The 20,990-nt window shown below is 40.2% G+C and overlaps 1 protein-coding gene across 1 annotated transcript in view; it reads right to left on the bottom strand.

Annotated features, from left to right (window-relative positions):
- Positions 1-20,013, bottom strand: part of LOC127428627 (pyroglutamylated RF-amide peptide receptor) — a 28,248-nt gene extending 8,235 nt beyond the window's left edge. Inside the window, exons 1-4 of the mRNA XM_051677091.1 lie at positions 17,712-20,013; positions 15,755-16,829; positions 10,537-10,695; positions 9,013-9,074 (exon numbers count right to left, since the gene is read on the bottom strand). Coding sequence (XP_051533051.1) covers positions 9,013-9,074; positions 10,537-10,695; positions 15,755-16,085 — 552 coding nt within the window. The 5' untranslated portion in view covers positions 16,086-16,829; positions 17,712-20,013. The remainder of the gene's footprint in view (positions 1-9,012; positions 9,075-10,536; positions 10,696-15,754; positions 16,830-17,711) is intronic.
- Between the last annotated feature and the right edge of the window lie 977 nt (positions 20,014-20,990).

Genomic DNA, 20,990 nt, shown 5'->3' with positions numbered 1-20,990 from the left:
CATGCTCAAAAATAGCTTTTTTGACTTTTTTGCTAGGATTAACACTGTGAAAGAAAATGTGTTTATAGAGTTATAGAGTATAACTGGTTGGTCCTAACTGGTTTTGCTTCAGGACCCAAATTTTACATTTCAAATCAAGTGGCAACCACACACAATACCATATTTATTTTTTGTTGTAGACAGGGTCGTATTATCATTTGCATTTTACAAACAACAAAAGAAATGGGAAGTGTTTTCTCCTCCCTTTTGAAATAATACTATTATTTTAAAATATTTAATTAATAAGCCTATTATTTTGCCTATCCTTTATTCAAAATTATGTTTAGTTGCATTTTATTATTTAAATTTAGCATTGTATTTCCCTCCTGTCTATAACCCAATCTGAACAGACCTGCGATTGAGAGCTACTGCTATAAAGGAAGTGCAGGCTAGAGGCAGTTACTAGAATGAAACATTTCTTTTCAAATATCAAAGCTGATGAATTCAAGTGCATAATATTGAATAATACTGCTCATTATTACTTTATGTTTCATAATTCTCAATGGATGAATTGTAAGGGTCTGATTTACTGGCATTTATAATGGCTAAAGATTATTTTTATCCTTCATATGAAGTTTATCTGCTTCCTGAAACAGCATGATATGAATGATAATTTGCTTTGTGGACTGAGTGATGCATGCATGACATTTTTAAAGAAAAAAGTGTTGAATGAGTTGCACACACAAGGACAATAAACAAGAGAAACAAACAAATACTTCCTGGTCACAAACATGGTAAATGGAAGGCAATCAGAACTAACATTACAATGAAAACAGCATGGACATTTTATTTGAAGCCCTGAATGGCTCCTTTTAGCACAGCCAGCATCTAATTTTTATTTCTGATAGACTTGATGTGTCTATTATTGCTTGCATTAAATATCATGCATGAGAATTACAGTCAAAGAGTCAAGATTTATTCTGCTCATATATTTAAACAGTCAGCATTTCTTTCCTCCTTATTTCATGTCCTCTTTCTGTTTAATAATTACAAACCATTTCATAAAGTCAATCCTTGCGTCCCAACTCGCCTACTTGCAGTATACTGTGCCCTTAAAGTGTGTACTCATTTTGTGATGGAAAAGTGACTGCTTTTTTGTGTGTAGCAAAAAAAGTGTGCGAGTATTGCGACATACTATCACGTCATAAAATCGCACTTTGAAACCCTCAGTTGCATTGTTACGTGCATCCAGTCATAGTACACAGCCTGTCGATCATCCTGCTATCATGACATGCACGTTCCTCATTTCATTTTTACAATCATTCTTTCATTATTCTTCATTGCTTTTTATTTACGCTACCCTACAATGCTTCCTACCGGATAGACCTAATTCACAGCAGTGCCATCTTTGATTTTTGATAGAAATGACAAAGATGCAGTGAGAGATAAACTCTTCAATGGGTTGTACAGTTGTTTAATGTGTTTTTGGATCGTTCCACTGACTAAACATTGACAAATGTCTTTCCAAGAAATTTTAGTAGACAAAAACTCCAGACAACATGAGCTGGGGAAAAATAGATGTGATTTAGGAGCTTTTTGATAGCTTTATACAGTGCTATTGAAGCGAAGAGATGGTAAGTCTATCCCTCACAGCCTCGTTTTCAGTCCCATCAAAAATCAAAGTTGGCGCTACTGTGAATAAGGTCTATTGGAGAAGAAACAGTGCATCGCTGAAGATCTGTTGTGGGGTGTTTCGTTTGGAGAGCCGCTGATGAATTGATATAATGATGCATGTCGTAATGTGTAGTTTATTCCTACCATTATCTCTATTGAATGTGTGATGCACAATGTGTTGCAGATGAAATATAACAAGGATAACAGTTATATTTAAAGGGGTCATGACATGAGGAATCAAATTTTCCATGATCTTTTGACATACATAGACTGGTGGCCAAAATTTGGAATAATGTAGAGATTTTGCTGTTTTGGAAGGAAATTGGCACTTTAATTCACCAAAATTGCATTCAACTGATCACAAAGTATAGTCAGCACATTACCGATGTAAAAAACAGCACCATCACTAGTTGAAAAAAGTAATTTTTTATCAAATCTAGACATGCCCCATTTCCAGCAGCAATCACTCCAACACCTTATCCTTGAGTAATCATGCTAAATTGCTAATTTGGTACTAGAAAATCACTTGCCATTATATCATAGCTGAAAACTATTTGGTTTGTTAAATGAAGCTTAACATTGGCTGTGTCTTGTTTGGAAGGCTGCGTGCTAGGTAGGACGTGTCCTTTGAATGCTGCAGTATACCGAGCAACCTCCTTTAAACAAATCTCGTTTAAAAGAGACAGCCTTCATAGGACAAACGGAAACGGAATGTAACATGGTTGCTATGACAGCACGCCACTCTTTAACAAGCGCAAGTGCTTTGAGTGAGAAGGGAACAAAGTCCCTTTAGAAGGGAATGTATGAGGTCAATTTTAGGAGAATTATAATGATGTAAAGTGAAAAGAAAATAGATTTTACAGGTGTAATTTTAGTCTAATACTTTATTTTAATTATATATTAATATAATTATACATATTATATACTCTGCACCCATCTACTGAGGTACTTCAACATTACTTGCGTTTTAACATCATATTGATGGGCAAATTGGCATTATTTTCCGTTGAAGCAAAGAATTGTGGGTTGTGAGTGCCCATGAAGAATACACCTCATGCATCCTCTGAATTCCCATGAAAGAAGGCTGCATTCGAAGTGTCCTACTCGCTTTTCTGAAACGAGACAGCCTCGATGAAGTATGCGACCGACAAATGCGACCTCCGGAGTACACATCCTTCCAAACGAGACACAGCCATAGTTTGTTTTTGAGTTGCCACAGTATGCAATAAACAAGATGTCTTAAGGTCAATATTAGGTCAAAAAATGGCAAAAAAAAGAAACAGCTTTCTCTTGAAACTCATCAGTCAATCATTGTTTTGAGGAATGAAGGTTATATAATACTTGAAATTGCACCAATTTCATACAAAGGTGTACACTACAGTCTTCAGAGACAAAGGACAACTGGCTCTAACAATGACAGAAAGAGATGTCGAAGGCCAGATGTACAACTAAACAAGAGGATAAGTACATCAGAGTCTCTAGTTTGAGAAACAGATGCCTCACCTGTCCTCAGCTGACAGCTTCATTGAATTCTACCCACTCAACACCAGTTCCGTATCTGTCACTCGACGTTGTGTCAGTGTAGTGACACTAGGGGTCACTCTTGGGAGCCCCAAACACCTCTGATGTTTTAAGAAAAGGCCAATGAAAATTGGTGAGTGGAATTTGCATGCCACTCCCCCGGACATACGGGTATAAAAGGAGCTGGTGTGCAACCATTCATTCAGATTTTTCTTCGGCGCCGAGCAGTGTTATGTATTTCACTGCCAATCCATTCACCTCTGCAAGAAAGCGCAAAGAGCGATCTTCACGACTGATGGATTTTACGGCGCATCACAGCGGTTTCTCCCCCTCTCGCACAGATAAGTGCGGAGAACGCCCCTGGGTGCTTCGGCAGCACGTGTGGAGCACTAAAAGAGTATATTTCCCCAAAAGATTGGGCACTGACGGAAAGCGTCTTTTTAAAGATGCCTTTCCGGTTATGTGCACTTCCTGGTTGTGGTCGTTATCTCTCTGCTTCTGACAGTCACGATCGCTGCCTTACCCAGACACGCTGAGACAGCATTCGTGGATGGTTCATGCCCGCAGGCAAAAGACCGCGACGGTTAGCGCTGGGGGCAATTTGGGGACTTCAGTGGAAGTAACTCCACCGGGTGAATCCCCACGGACCTCACATTCCCCAGCACGCTCGTGCACCCCGGTTGAGTTCTGGGATGAGTCAGGCGGCCCGCCTCAGAGCGGGTTTGACCTCTCATTCGGCGCTCAAGAGGAGGATGAGATCACAATAGCAGCATCGGAGAGCAGGCTGCTTCAGTCCAATGCGGAGGACTCGGCTGGGCTTCCACCTTCGGGTGTGGTCACCCAGTCTGAGGCCGATGCCTAACTGACGGTCATGCTCCGCCCGGTGCCTTTCTTCCCGGAGGTGCATGAAGAACTCGCGAAGTCGTGGTGGGCACCTTTCACTGCCCGGACTGGGCTTTCGTTGTTCTGCTGCTCTCACCACCCTCGACGGTAGGGCGGCTAGGGGCTACACAGACTTTCCCCAGGTAGAGCAGGCGATTGTGGTGCATTTATGCCCACAGAGCGCCACCACCTGCCGGAACCATCCTAGGCTCCCATCCAAGGCCTGTAAGACTACGTCGTCTCTGACAGTGAAGGCTTACAGTGCCACGAGGCAGGCCGCCTCCGCTCTGCATGCCATGGCCCTCCTGCAGGTCCACCAGACCAAGGCATTGAAAGAGCTGCACGAGGGTGGTCCTGACCCAGGAGTAATGCAGGAGCTGTGCTCGGCAACCGACATCACCCTATGGGTGACGAAGGTCACAGCGCAGGCTCTCGGGTAGGCGATGTCCACGTTGGTGGTCCAGGAGCGCCACCTTTGGCTCAACCTGATTGAGATGAGGGATGCTGACAAGGTTCACTTCCTTGATGCCCCCATTTCCCAGGCTGGCCTTTTTGGTGACACTGTCGAAGACTTCGCACAGCAGTTTTCGACGGTAAAGCAGCAGACCGAGGCCATTCAGCACATCTTGCATGGTTCAAGATTGCGCACCCCATCTGCCTGGCAACATCGGCTCCACCGCAGCCTGAACCAATGGCTCGGCCCCGGCGTAGAGCTCCCCGCAGGAATTTGATGCCCCTCGTCTCACGGTCCACGACCAAGAACCCTAGGAAGGCTTCTAAGCACCCCTGAGACAGGCGACCCAGAGGTGAGGAGACCTGCACCACATTTGGAGGTGGTAGACAGACCACTCCATCCCCCGGTGGAGGGCTGGAGGGAGAATGCTTGGTATCCTTTTCTGTTGAGTTTGCCGCACGCCCGAAGGGGCTCTCTGGGTCATACACTCGATGTCTTCGGCTGTCGTCATTACGATTACCGTGCACAGAGCATTCGCGGCCAGGGCGTTGCAGGTGTGGGTATCCCGCCTCCACGCACCCCTCCGTGACTCACACCCATGCACAGGCAGTTGCAGAAAGCTTGCCCCGATACAGAGCATCTCTTTTCTCGGGATGGAGTTGGACTCGGTCGCTATGACCGCTCGTCTCATGAACGAGCATGCTCAGTTGGTGCTGAATTGCCTGAAGGCATTCAGGGGGAGAACAGTGGTCCCACTGAGTCTCCTGGGGCATATGGCATCCTAGGCGGTGGTCACGCCCCTCGGGTTGATGCATATGAGTCCGCTTCAGCACTGGCTTCAGACTCGAGTCCCGAGATGGGCATGGCGCCACGGCACGTATCGCATGGCTATCACGCCAATCTGCTGCTGCTTGTTCAGCCCTTGGACGGACCTGGCATTTCTACAGGCAGGGGTTCCACTAGAGCAGGTTTCCAGGCGAGTCCTGGAGCTCAAGTCGCTGCAGGCCACTCATATCTCCGGCGAACTCAATCGCACAGTGGAGGCTCCACCCCCAGGTGGTCTGGCAGATTTGGAGTCAATTTGGCATGGCACAGATAGACCTGTTTGCGTCCCGGGAATCCTCCCACTTCCCGCTGTGGTATTTCCTGTCCGAGGCCCCCCTCAGCACGGACGCACTGGTGCACAGCTGGCCCCGGGGTCTGTGCAAGTATGCGTTTCCCCAAGTGAGCCTACTTGCACAGACGTTGTGCAAGGTCAGGGAGGACGAGGAACAGGTCTTGTTGGTAGCGCCCTATTGGCCCACCCAGACTTGGTTCTCGGAACTCAAGTTTCTCGCGACAGCCCCTCCCTGGCAAATTCCCCTGAGGTAGGACCTTCTTTCTCAGGGACGAGGCACGATCTGGCACCCACGACCAGACCTCTGGAACCTCCACGTCTGGCCCTTGGATGGGATGCAGAAGATCTGAGTGGTCTACCCACGGTGGTAGACACTATCACTCAGGCCAGGGCCCCTTCTACCAGGCGACTGTACGCCTTGAAGTGGCACCTATTTGCGAATTGGTGTCCTTCCAGTGGCGAAGACCCACAGAGTTGTGGAGTCGGGTCGGTGCTTTCCTTCCTGCAGGAGAGGATGGAGGGGCGGCTGTCCCCCTCCACCTTGAAGTGGACGGTAAGTATTTGGGGAAGCACGACCTGATCACCAGGTTCCTTAGAGGCGCCAGGAGGTTGAATCCTCCTAGGCCACACCTCGTTCCCTCATGGGACCTCTCTGTGGTCCTGCTGGGCCTACAGAGAGCCCCTTTCGAGCCCTTAGAGTTAGTTGAGCTGAAAGCCCTCTCCTTGAAGACGGCCCTCCTGACTGCACTCACCTCCATCAAGAGGGTTGGGGACCTGCCTTTTGGGACTACATGCACACTCTACCAGGAGCGTAGCCTCCTCCTGGGCCTTGGCCAATGGCGCCTCTCTAACAGACATCTGTAGGGCAGCAGGCTGGGCAACACCCAATGCCTTCACAAGATTTTATAATCTCCGGGTTTCGTCCCGTGTGTTGGTAGGTACAAACATGTAAGGATGCGGGCAGCTGGCCGGGTGTACCGCTGGCACACAAGCACCTTTCCCCTTCCGAGGGGAAGATGTGCGCTCTTCCATCCACGTGAGTTCCCGGGATCAGTGAACCCTGGATTCCTCCCCCAGCACCTGCGGCAAGCAAATTCGGCAGAGGAATTCGACACCAGGCCCAGTACTTGTGTCAGTATGCCCTGTTCAGGTCAGCCCCTGTACTGGGATAGGTGCTCCATATGCGCTGGTTCCCTGTTGGAAACCCCATATGATGTAATCTTCCACGGTATGGTCTCCCTGATGGTAGTATGCCCTGATGGTAAATTATCTTTGATAATTATTAATTATCGCTAATAACCAAACCCGCTCCTAAACGTAGTGCACTACATTTACTGGAGCCCCATATGAGGTTTTAATGAGTTAGATTCAATTAATTAATTTAAATATTAATTAATAACTAAAGAAATAATTACCAATTATTTCTGATAGTAACACTGATCTAAACAACCAGTAAAGCCCTACAGAGGGAACGAGACATTGTGTCCCTCCTGCCACAACACTGAACTACCCGCTGTAATGGCCGGGACTCTGTCTCGGCTCCTCAGCACAAACCTGAATGAGTGGTTGCAGACCAGCTCGTTTTATACCCATATTTCCGGGGGAGTGGCATGCAAATTCCACTCGCCAATTTTCATTGGCCTTTTCTTAAAACATCAGAGGTGCTTGGGGCTCCCAAGAGTGACCCCTAGTGTCACTACATCGACACAACGTCTCGTTCCCTCCATCAGGGAACGGGGGTTACTACAGTAACCTAGACGTTTCATGTACAACAGTAAAGAGAAAACTCAGGGGTGCAGGCCTTATAGGAAGAATTGCAAAGAAAAAGGCACTTTTGAAACAGAAAAACAAAAAGAAAGTTTAGAGTGGGCAAAGAAACACAGACATTTGACAGCAGATAATTGGAAAAGAGTGTTATGGATCTTTTGTGGGATCAGTTAGACTGTAAGATGCGTGAGAAGTGCCCGACAAGACAGATGGCAAGTGCTACAGGAAGCATGGGGTGAAATGTGCCCAGAGTATCTGGACAAACTGACAGCTAGAATGCCAAGGATCTGCAAAGCTGTCATTGCTGTACGTAGAGGATTTTTTTATGAGAACTCTTTGAAGCAGTTTAAGAAGTTATGATTTTTTTTTCAAATTGTAATAGTAATTTTTCACGTTATTAATGTCCTAACTATACATTATGATCAGTTGAATGCCACTTTGGTGAATAAAAGTAACAAATTCTTTTCATAAGAGCAAAATCTGTACATTATTCCAAACTTTTGGCCGCCAGTGTATATGTCATAGTACTATAAAAAAACATACTGTAAGTTTCAGAATTAAAAACTTACTCAAAAACAGCAATTTTTAAATCAATCTGCCAAACCAACTTGTTCTCTACTTCCTCCACACTGTGATGTCACAATATGGTAGACGTTTACATCTGACCACCTCCACAGCAAAACATCAATGCCTACTTTATCTTTAATCACTCCTGAAGCCTGCCCAGCAGCACTGAGCAGTGAGATGGCAAGGAGAGGGAGCAGGTCAGTCAAGAGCAGAGAGCAAATTATAACAGTGGGCATGTACTGTCAAGTCTTAAAGGAGAAGCAGCACCAAAACCGAGCGTTTCTGACAGAGGGTCGGAATGAGGGTGGAAAATGTTTGTGTTAAAAAAAAAAAAAAATGTACTAATATTAGAAGTTAACCTTAAGGAACATATTCAAAGAATTAAAAAAAAAAAAAACACATAACATGACTGCTTTAAAGTTAAAGATGTGATCTTATGATTCATCATCAACTAAGGTAAAATCTTGAACGTTATACCAAGTCGGAAAAACAGCACAAATGACATTGTGCTGGGTCACTTTATTTCTTTATTTATTTTTTAGCAGTGTCACATACTGTTTACATCATTACTACAGTCCCTTGAAATAGAATCTGTCCTCCACTGTATTTCGGTGATACAAAAAAATGACAAAAAATAAAATGAGAACAGACAATTGTGTTAATTTGATATATTTTCTGTTTGTGATACTGACACTTTTCCTTAAAGATTATTTTTGAGAAAGAAGCTCTTAAGAACACACAAGAGTATCAATAAGCAGTACAAATACAGTAAATGGACATAAAAGAATGCATGATGGTAAGTTGAGGAATATTAATCACAATTTGAAGTTTTTATATACTGAATACTGATGTTTATGACCCAGTTCACTGTCTCCTTATCTGTGTTAATGACATGAGTTTTGTGTGTTACACATATTCAACAGGAATGAGCTCAAGTAATCTGTAAATAATGTACAAATAGTAGTCAGTATAATGGTGATGATAGGGATTGTTACTGGAAATGGCAGAGAGAACGTGAATGCAGAGATTTCTTTTAAGGTTGCCCATTTACCTCCACTTTCTGGACAAACCACATGGGAGCTGCGATTGCCAGGGCAACCAGCCACACAGCCACTGTAAAGCCAGGACAGATGGAACTTAGAAACAATACTTTTCTTTCAAAGGTTCAGAATCACTATTTCTAGGTAAAACAACGATTCTTAGGCAATGAAAACATGTTTTATCCCCCCCTTTTCCTACCCAATTTGGAATGCCCAATTCCCAGTGCGCTTTTAAGTCCTCATGGTGGTGTAGTGATTCGCCTCAATCCGGGTGGCGGAGGATGAATCCCAGTTGCCTACACGTCTGAGACCATCAACCCACGCATCTTATCACGTGGCTTGTTGAGCGCGTTGCCACGGAGACATAGCGTGTGTGGAGGCTTCACGCCATCCACCGCGGCATCCGCGCTCAACTCACCATGCGCCCCACCGAGAATGAACCACATTATAGCGACCACGAGGAGGTTACCCCATGTGACTCTACCCACCCAGGGGTGGTAGCCAGCGTCTTTTACCACTGAGCTACCCAGGCCCCAACATTTTTCATTCTTTACATAGGCTTGGACTTGTCTTCATTTCTCAAGATTAAAAAATAACTCCGCAAACATACTGGTCTTTATTTGTGTTGAAAACGTTTAGTTGCAGCTGGTTATATTTTGGACTATATGTGGGCTTCAAAAGTCTGAGACCACTTGTGAAAATACTTCTATTTTTATTCTATAATTATATCATCAGTGTAACAATTTAAAGGGATAGTTTAATCAGAAATGAAAATTCTCTCATCATTTACCAACCTCATGCCACCCCAGATGTATATGACTGTCTTTCTTCTGCAAAACACAAACGAAGATTTTTCGAAGAATATCTCAGCTCTGTTGGTCCTTACAATGCAAGTGAATGGTGATGACATTTGAAGCTTCAAAATCCAATGAAGGCTGAATAAAAGTAATCCATAAGACTCCAGTGGTTACATCCAATCTTTAGAATCGATATGATAAGTGTGGGTGAGAAACATATAAATATTTAAGTCCTTTTTTACAATAAATCTCCACTTTCACTTTGATACATTCTTTAACGTTTTAAAAGTGAAAGTGAAATTGGAGATTTATGGTATAAAAATTTTTTTTAAAAAAGGACTTAAATATTAATCTGTTTCTCACCCACACTTACCATATCGCTTCAGAAGACATATATTAAACCACCGGAGTCATATGGAGTAATTTTATGTGGCCTTTATGTGATTTTTGGAGCTTGAAATGTCTGGTCACCATTCACTTGCATTGTAAGGACCAACAGAGCTGAAATATTCTTCTAAAAATATTCGTTTGTGTTCAGCAGGAGAAAAAAGTTCATACACATTTGGGATGGCATGAGAGGGAGTACAATCCCTTTAAGTGAATATTTTTTATGGATTGTAGCAAAAAGTTGAGTTCAGCTTTATGAGTAATGATGTCTGACAAAAGTGTAGCTGCTGTTGTAAGTTACATTTGTAGAACCACTTATTTAAAGTCTCTCCCTTTATCTCCATCACTCACCCAGCATCTTGAAGGCATGGCTAAGGAAGTAGCTGTTGCGGACATGCAGAGGATAAAGGATTCCCTGGAAACGCTCCACAGCAATACATGTCATGGTAAGCATGCTGGATGCAATCGCTGTCACTTGTAGGAATGGTATTAGCTTGCACAGAAAATCCCCTACAAATAAAAACTCTGAGTCAGTGAAATAGCTTGGTGATTGTGAAAGTATGTCTGTGAATGAATAAGTGTGACTGAGCTAAATGAAACATTAAAATTAGACTAATTGTGTGCTTCACCTCATTCTGTATACTCAAAGTTTGGTAATGACAGGGACAACATCATGTATACAAATTCACCCCTGAAAATTTCAGGTAGTGACAATCGCTAGTGTGTACAGAACAGAACTGAACAAGTAGTTGTAAATACAGTGACATCACTTTCTTTTGGACACTGAAACTCTTTAGAGTTGTGGCACTAGAAAATCTCAGAGTTTCTGTATTGGCAAATTTTGATACTGTCTCTCTCCACAATAGTTTCACCATGGATCCAGAAAGAGCACACCATATAAAAGCAGTATCTTAATATCATAAACCAGAGGTTCTCAATTTTTAATTTTTAAATTTTTTGGTTATGCCCCCTTTTAAACTATGGTTATTACTATGTCAACTATCCTGATTTTGGGAGTGACTTAAGTATTCCGTACACACAAATAACAATAATTTAGGGAATTATTTTTGACTGTAAATGCAGCTGTCACTCACAAATCTTTGCAGTGTGTACGTGACCAGTGAGTCAGAAAATTACTCAGTGAGAGAAAAGATGAAGAGATTTGTGAGAGTGAATGAGCAAGCCAATACTGTAAGGAACGACTAACTGCTTGACCCATTTCCAGAGTGAATGGGGACAATGTCACATGAGCAGAAATGGTGTTGGTAATACATAAAACTATATGAAGAACAATATTGAGGTGACCTTAAAAAAAATATTTCAACAAAGAGAAGAAAATAAGTGAGCAGCAAATGTATAATCGGAGAGGTCTGGAGAGATGAGTACATGGGGTAAAGCAGGACAAGAGGCTTATCACAATGCTACCCATTCCAAATAATTACTATTTAATAGATCAGTCTTGACTTGTGTTGCCTTGGATTTGTTCATGAGGAACAATCTTCTCACAGCAGTCTTGAGGAGTCATTCTATAGCACACTAATTCCTGTATTTGACCTCACTGATCCTAAATATTTCCATTTTCATACTAGCATCATTCCACCTATTTCACGTTGGACATGACTTTCTTTCAAATGGACTGGTCATTATACAAAAGGTCAGTGACTCTTGTAACAGACAGAATCTAAAACACAACATGACACATGCTAATGGCTTTTGCATGGGGTAATTTTTTCTAATAAACACTGATGCAAACTATGCCTGATTTGTCTAGTAACATAAATGGCAGCCACAGCCAGACATGCAACTGAGGTTCTACAATTCTGCACATAAGTTTACATACCCCTTGCAGAATTCTTCTTTTTTTTTTTTTTTTATCTTTTTTTTTTAAATATATAGCTATTTGACATTGAAACTATACAGTATGGTTGTAAGTAGCCATTGATGCTCCAGGAGGCAACACATGATATTAAGAAGCAATGATACGTTAACTTTTAAACAAAATGATGTTGGTAAAACTTTACAATAAGGTTATATTTGTTAACATTATTAAATGAATTAGGTGTTATGAACTAACAATAAAAATGTCTTTTTCAGCATTTATTAATCTAGGTTAATGTTAATAAATATAAGCTATTTCTCATTGTTAATGTTAGTTCATAATGCTTTTATTTTAACGTATAGAACTTTTAATGTTAAAAGTATATTAGTATATGTTGAAATTAACACTAACCATGATTAATAAGTGCTGTAAAAGTATTATTCATTGTTAGTTCATGCTAACTAATGTAATGTAATAAACAGATTCTGCATGTGGTCTGTAAACTTTTATTTTTATTTTTTATTTTTACTTTTGTTGTTGTTGGTCAGCATCCCGTTTTTTCATATATCAGACTTTATGGCATACACCACAAAACCTAAAGGGCAAATAGGGCATCTGAGTGGTGATTCTTTTGATGCATGAAGTATTGCATTTAATATAAAAGCAATGTAAAATGTAATATAAAATACATCAAAACAGTCACCACTTAAATTATTATAGTACTCCATTATCTCTCTTTCTATCTTTCTCTTCTCTCTGCCTATTTATTTATAAACTACTCCATTATATCATATAAAAAGAATGATAACACATTCTTTGACATACAATTATTTCTGTCTTAGCTGGGAGAATGTGGTGTATTTGTGTCATAAAATATATGACAGGATGAAATGGTGCAACAGAGCCAACAGCATCAGTACTTTCAGCAAATAAAAGTGTCTTTCAAAATTGAATAAAATAAACGTTTTTCAAATTGGAAAATGTATACCTCTGAAAACACTTCACCGAACATCAAAGAGACCATCATTTATTCTGAGAACAGCACTAGTCAGGTAAAGTGCTCATTTACAGTTCAACCATAGGTTCCACCAGGGACGAGACCTGGACTATATCAATGGTGACCTTCCATCTCATCAAAAGCTTGGAGTGGATGTGTTGTTAGATGTAATAAGGGTGATGAAAGAAGGTGATGAAAAACAATATTACTGTAAATAAACACAGAAAAATGCAATAATGAGTATGCTACATTCAGATGTTTAAGTGTGATTGTGCCCGTCTGGTCTCGGTGATGCTGTTTCTGGTCACAGTGTGTTATTGTTATTTACAAACTTGAGGCTTGAATGTTTAACACAGTAAAACTGGAGGTCTATTTTGTAGGATGGCCATGAACATTAACCCTTTAATGGATGGTGTCCAATATTGTGTACAGATCTTTAAAATCCACCCATTCAGTGTGTGATGGGTGCTTGCCTTGGACCCTTACCTATACTTTTATATAATTGTCCTCTTTATATGTCATTGTGTTTTTGTTTATGACAACATAAATTCAACATTGTGACAAAAGTGGTGATCATTCACCAATTAAATCTGTAATATTTACCATTATCTTGTATTGTAACTGGTAAATGTGTAAGGGGGCATTCACATGGAGCATGTCAAAAAGTGAATAAATAAAAAAGTGATACTGCTTTGCAGGAGTAATGTTCAAGGTATAGCTCACCCAAAAATAAAAATGGATTGTTTTAAATAAGTATGACTGTTTTTCATCTGTGGATCACAAGGATAGGAGATGAGAGGATCATTATTTTGACTTTCAAGCACCAAAAACACCATAAAAGCCATCCATATCACAAGTGCGCTATATTTAAAGTCTTCTGAAGCAATACAATAGCGTAGCGTGAGGAACAATAAAAAATGTAAATCTTAATTCACTGAAAATTTTTCCCTTCACAAATTTTGAATTTGGTGCACACGTGAGAACATCTTTGTTTACATAAGTGCAGCACGGTGAGCGCACCTGCCACCAAGGAGAAGGCAGCAGAGAAGAAGAAATTGGGCACAAAATTTCATTGGTTCTGGTGTGTATTGTCACTACAGCAAATTTAAATTTGTGAAATTGAACAAGATTTGAAAACTAGGGTAGTCTTTTGCGCCCCTTTGCAATACCGGCTCCACACTTTGAGAACCACTGTGGTGGTCAAACATCTTTTACAGCTGTGTCACGTCTTGCTGTTTTTGTAGAATCTTGCACAGGAGCACAGCGTCTTTTTTTAGATGTCATGCCAAGTTAAAAAGAACTTGAACTGTTAAAAGCGTGTTTCGAGACACGTGTTTTGTTATATCTGTCGCGCTTTTTTAGCGCAAGAATGTATCTGGTCTGAACAGCCCCTAACTCAAAGATAAAAAATTATATTATTGTTCTGAAGTAAAAAGGAAACATGAAGATATTTTTTTATTTTTTATTTATTTTTTATTTTTGCAATTTAATTATTAATCATTATGCATCAGAGATATCAGTAGGCCTAAATATCTCAGCATAAAGAAAAACAAAACCAAACATAACATTTCTGCTTTCAGTTACATACATAATACATTTCACTATATAAATATAGAATTTTTGTTTTTTTATGTTGTTATGGCTGCAATGGTAGGCCTAAAGTACGTCTGAGAATGGTGAATCAATTTGTACTCTTAGGAATCAAGACATAATTTTGTCTTGATTCATTTGATTGGTTGACTTGAGTCAGCACTTTGGTTCAACTTTTGTTGTTTTTAAATGTGCTTTATAAATAAAGTTGACTCGAGTACATCAGTAATCCACTCTGTTCAGAATACAAAACAACATGTTGGAATTAATTCTGATGTTCCTCAATACTGCAGAGCCTTAAGAGCCTGAGTTTTATTTTGGTTAAAAAAAAAAAAACTTACCGTAATCTACAATGTTTGTGCTCAGAGGGTGCTACTAAAGGTCATAAGAATTTACTTCAGTAACATGTCATAGGACCAGGATATTGCATTATTATGGATAGCCTTTTCAAAAATCCAGTTCCAGGAAAAGAATTGCCATTTTGTACATGATTTATTCACTGGCATGAATTCACAAGACAAGTGCTACTTCCTAATGCTTCTTTCATTCATTCTTTAAGTGTTGCTTAATCTTTTCTTTTTTCTTTTTTGTGCTGTATAGCTTTGTTAATGCTCAGTAATTTAAAACATTGACAATAGTAAAGAAAATTTCAAGAATGCATAGAAAACCTGTACCCTTTGAACCTTTTCATTAAGCACTGAATTGTGAGATTAATGCAACATTGAAGGTCAGGTCCCCGAGTTATTCTGAGCTGACTTTTTAATTTTAATTTAAGCTCTTTTAGCTTTTTGCATCATCAAAGTCTTTTTTACAATCTCTGTTTCTGCAATGTATCCTTAAAGCTTTACTTTATTGTCAACGTTTTCCTGTAATAAAACTGGGAATGGATTAAGCATCATGAAACCTTAGGGTTTGTGTTATAACTTTCAAAGTGATAGGAAGAATGAGGCAGCCAGATGAATATAGACAGTTAGGAATCATCAAAGACATTACAGAAACTAAGACTGGTAGTAGTGTAGACAATTTTCTTAAAGAGTCAGAACAGATGAATGTGTCTGTTGGCTAATGTTCAATAAACTTGTTTACTTTTTCTTATGTCAACTCAGTCAAGTTTAAATAACACCAAGCATGTTTATGGATATGCCGTACGAAATAAAGACTACCTGCCAACCAGTTGGTGAAGAAGTGTTGCAGCAGTGTTGCAGGAACACACACAATGGAGATCAGGAGGTCACTGAGTGCCAGAGAGCAAATGAAGAAAGTGCTGGGAGACTGCAGAGTCTTTCTCCGACATAAGAGGACCAGCACGGCCCCATTGCCCACCACTGCAAGCCCAAAGATGAGCACGTAGAGCAGGCCAAACACTGGAAGCAAGGAGCTAGGGAGTCTGGGCACTGCCACCAGAGGAGGGATGGAATATTCCTGGATGAACTGCCAGCGAGAGAGGTTGGAAGCCTCCAGCATGAGGTCCAGGAGTTGGAAGGTGAGGTTCATTTTGATGGTATTCAAGGATCAAGGTTTTGGTTGCTTGAGGATTCCAGTAGGAGTCAATGTCCACTCCAGATACACCTGTTGAAACTTTGGTGGTTTAACAACTTAGCCACTATAGACAAGTGTCCATTTTCGCATTACTTCTGTCAAAATGGTTTCCAGTTGATTTCCAACAAAACAGCAGTATGGCTTAGATTTACCAGCTCTCCAAGTCTCCACTTCACCAATAGCTCACTGCTTGCTTGCTCCAAGTTCATAGAATAATACAATATAATGACTTTAATGGAGATGCCCCTCATCCCAGTGGAATCTGATCCTTCCGATTACATCACAGAGCCCATTAATTCTACATTTAAGACTAGTTACGAATGCTGTTATTGATCTTTTTCCCATTCAAAATGATGGCTTACAGACATTTTTCACGGTTCTTCCCTTATCTCTTTTTGATTATGGAAATGCTCAGAGAACATTGATTTTGGCTGCTAGTCGGCTTGATAAAAACGTCTTCAAAAAGTTATCTGATAACAGTGTTATTATAATGATGTCTGACTGTTCACGCTCAGCACAGAAGGAGAACGTCCTTCGGGAGATGTACCAGCTAACGCAGCTAGCCTGAAATCACATTGACTTATGACTTTTTTTGCATGCTCGTTTGTTATTCTCACACTTCAGGTCTCAGTAATTGTATTGCTTTCTCCATAATTGGTTTGAGTGAAGTCCATCTTGGTCTTGTGATCTTGCAGTATGCTGACATGTAGAGAAAAAGGGCTCTCTTGAGATGGTATTAATATTTAATATGTTCAATATTAATATTATAATGCAATATGAATATAATATTCTCTTTAAACATAGTAAAAAAAAATATCCTGAATATCTTTTTAAAGGTTTTGATTTTTTTGCTCTGTTTGGATTAGGTTCATAGTACAAAGAAATAAAAAAATTGGAAGTGTTTCCATCATATCTATCATCATCATCATCTGTGTCTATTTCATGCAAACTTCTCACATAAGCAAATAAATACAGTGATTAATGATTTAGTAATGAATGCATTGACTTTAAAGACACTATGTAAATCACACACATTCATATATTCTCATAGCCTATATCATATAATAGTGTAGAGTCTAAAATTCTATTCATGTTAGATTTTCTTATATGGACCTAAACAGCACATCTCGTTTTCTGACATCTTAATTTATGTGTTAATTAAAAATAAAATGAAATGTAACTAATTTAAATGTATCATTAACATAAAACAATATCGTAAAATAATAATGCAGCTGTTCTCCATCAAGCAGTGTAGAGGTAAACAGAAAGTTAGGCTACTCAACTTATCAAAATTTACGAACGCCAGGTAAAACAAGATGTGACAGTTTGTGACACTATTTATATATAGGCTACTGTTAAGAGATAATTCATGCTCAAATCTAATACTCAAAATAATCGTTCAACTGTAGGCTACAACAGGCTACTTAAACTAACAAAAAAAAAAACAAAAAAAAAAAAAAAAATCATGCAACACTAAATAATGACATAGCTCTGCATTGACCCTTAAAAAACAAACCAAAAAAGAAAAAGAAAAGAAAAAGAACAAATGTCAATACTAAACATAAAAGACCGCGCACTTACTGTGATCTGATCCGGTGACTTGTTATTCCTTGAAAGTTTATCCGACGCGCGTATAAACTTGTTCCTTCCTTTATCACACTAAACGAATCTGAGACACATTGGGAAATTAAATCTGCTCCCCAAGAGCGAATCAGCACTGTCCATTGACATTACTACGGCAAAGGGCACTCCTATATGCCTATATGTTGTAATTGCATGCTTACATTCTCAGTCGACAGCCGGTGTCTGACATGGACTGACCATGATATTAGACATCTAATTTCATGTAATTTTTACGTCCTAATTAGACGGGATACCTCCCATCACTAAAAGACAGCATAAGGGGCCGTTCACACTAAATACGTTCTTGCACCATCCACAATTTTCCTGACCAACCACTGGGCGGCGCCATGATGTTTGCCGCTGGACTTTGTTTTGGTTCCGGTTTACATAAGATGTTATATAAAAATTGTACAAAACGAGCGACCCAGACGGAGAACAAGAAATATTTTAAGTGTTAGTTGGAGTAAAAGTGTGATCAGACCAGTGTTTGCTCCACCACCCTCTTTGTTTGGTTAATGCGCTTTGGGGGGATAAAATTTATAATACTAAAACATCTGAAATTTTACAACAATCTCGCCTAAATATCATGCTACTTTTCTCAAAGCTTACCTCTGTTTTTATTCAGATAGAATTATTATTTTTATAAGTATACCGTCTACATTACGGCCTTTCTCTTCAGTCACTTGTTTCCCAGCAAGACGTGATGCAATCATGTACTGACTTACACTATGTTCTTGTTCTTGGCTGATACCTTTTAACAAATACTTTAGTAGGTAGTTAGACGGCAATTCACAGAAAAATGAAATTTCTGTCATAATTCACCCTCAAGTCTGCACGAATGTGCCTCTTCTGTAGAACACCAAAGGAGATGCTAGGTAGGCCTAATATGTCTCTGTCATCATTCACTGTCACTGCATCTTACTTTGCATACAATAAAAGTGAATGGTGACTGAAACTAACATTCTCCCTAACATCTTTTAAGTTCAATGGAAGAAAGTCATACAGGTTTGCAACAACACAAAGGTGAGTAAGTGATGACAGAATTTTCATTTTTGAGTGAACTATCACTTTAAGAGTACAAGTCAATAATTAACAGTTGCATTAAAAATGTCAGTTTAATGTTGGCATGTTTTTATAAATTAAATCTTGAGAGAACCTTGCTTATATGTATATTAAAGATAGATTGATAATATTTTCTCATGTAGCCTATATTTGTAATACTATTGTATTAATATTACTATATTATTATTGTTTATGTTCATTTCATATTTATTAAAACGGCTCTAGAGAGATGAGAAATGTAGCCTAATAGCCGTTTAACTATTTCTCTTCAGTCTTCACCCTGCAGCTGAGCAGTTCTGGTTGCATTCAAGGCATTTATTTATTTATTTATTGCACTATTTCTGCCTTTCTTAGTGCTGTATTTGTATGATGGAGCGCCACGATATGCAGGTGTTGCGCCTAATTCCGACTGCCTGGTGGAGCCAACCCCCCTTCGCGTGCACGCGCACAGTAACGCTGTGCTTCCTCTAGATGGCAGTAAAAACTCGGACAATTCTTTCTGTTTAGCTGAGTGGGCAAATCACGTTGTTTTACCTGTAGATGGCACCATAGACTCAGAAATTAAACTCAATGGCTTTCAACCCTCAATTCAAACGTCTTTGCCAAACGTGCGTATGGCCACAACCATGTGAGAGAGATGCAGAAAAGCTGAATTATTCGTCCAGACTGTGGAATTATAGTTTGATAAGAAGACAAGATTATTGATTTGATTTGTTCATCTGTATGGCTTGGATACCAGTTCTCCACTACATGTTAAAATGTATAAAATAGTGCGAAATTTATTGATTACATTTGTGCGCAATACCTGCTATCCTGTGCCGAATTTCAGGCCCTGATAATAATAATAGTAGTTATTGGGGGCCTGGGTAACTCAGCAAGTACTGACACTGACTACCACCCCTGGAGTCCTGAGTTGGAATCCAGGGCCTGCTGAGTGACTCCAGCCAGGTTTCCTAAGCAAACAAATTGGTCCGGTTGCTAGGGAGGGTTGAGTCACATGGGGTAACCTCCTTGTGGTCGCGATTAGTGGTTCTTGCTCTCAATGGGGCGCATGGTAAGTTGTGCAGATCACAGAGAGTAGCATGAGCCTCCACATGCGGAGTCTTGGTGGTGTCATGCACGACGAGCCACGTGATAATATGCGCTGACTGACTGTCTCAGAAGCAGAGGCAACTGAGACTTGTCCTCCACCACCCAGACTGAGGTGAGTAACACCACCACAAGGACCTAATAAGTAGTGGGAATTAAAATAATATTAATAATGGTTATAATAACTACATTAAAAATTATAGAAATATATTAGTTCTACAACTGTATTATAATAACTAATATTAATATTATTATTATTATTATACCCAATTAATATTTCACTAATAATTTAATAAACGTGGCATTGCTATGGGATCTGGTTAAACCCTCGAGATGATCTCATTTCCTCTTCTGTCTACAAAAACCTGGTGTCATAGGGTTGTTTAAGATTTGTATAGGAACTTGTAGTGAACAATGAAAGTGAATTTGGAGCGCTGTAAATATATCAGCGCATGCTACCAAACCGAAACCAATGCAACACATCTGTTATTCACAGAACCGTCACCCATGTGCTCAGAAGAGATTCACACGAGCATCACGTACGGACTGTTTGATTAAGTCACATCACAGCCCTATGCAGTTTAATTTTCACATAAGGTCATATCTTGATTTCGATTTTGTTTCACTGGACCGTTCAGCCCTACACAATGCAATAGAAAGAAGTGTTGTTTTTGCGTTATTTCGCAGCACACGCTAATTTTATCCCATCACATTCAATTCAGACTGCAAGTTCATGACTTGGGTATCTTCTTTTGCCATGGCACTGGAGATTCAGAAGTGGCGGAGCGCCACTGCTGAATAGCGGTGCAGGAAACACAGGTGACGTGTCCCAGACGCTGCAGTGAGCGGATCGTTTCGGCACCAAGTCGTGATGGGTTGTTCATGAACGATTCGTTGAACGAATCTTTTATGTGACTCAAAAGAACGAGTAGTCTCAGAGAGTGATTCATACATTTGCGTTGGCCGCGCATGCGCATTAAGCACCTCCGTTCGTTTGTTACGTGAAACCCGCATAGGTGCTGTACAGCAAACAGAAATTATTAGTTTACATTTCAACTCTTTTGGTCCGAGTCGTTCGTTCTTTTG

Source organism: Myxocyprinus asiaticus, chromosome 38, assembly GCF_019703515.2.
Source record: "Myxocyprinus asiaticus isolate MX2 ecotype Aquarium Trade chromosome 38, UBuf_Myxa_2, whole genome shotgun sequence".
Taxonomy (NCBI): domain Eukaryota; kingdom Metazoa; phylum Chordata; class Actinopteri; order Cypriniformes; family Catostomidae; genus Myxocyprinus; species Myxocyprinus asiaticus.
The sequence above is the reverse complement of the archived record's forward strand: the minus strand, read 5'-3'. Positions and strand labels throughout refer to the sequence as shown.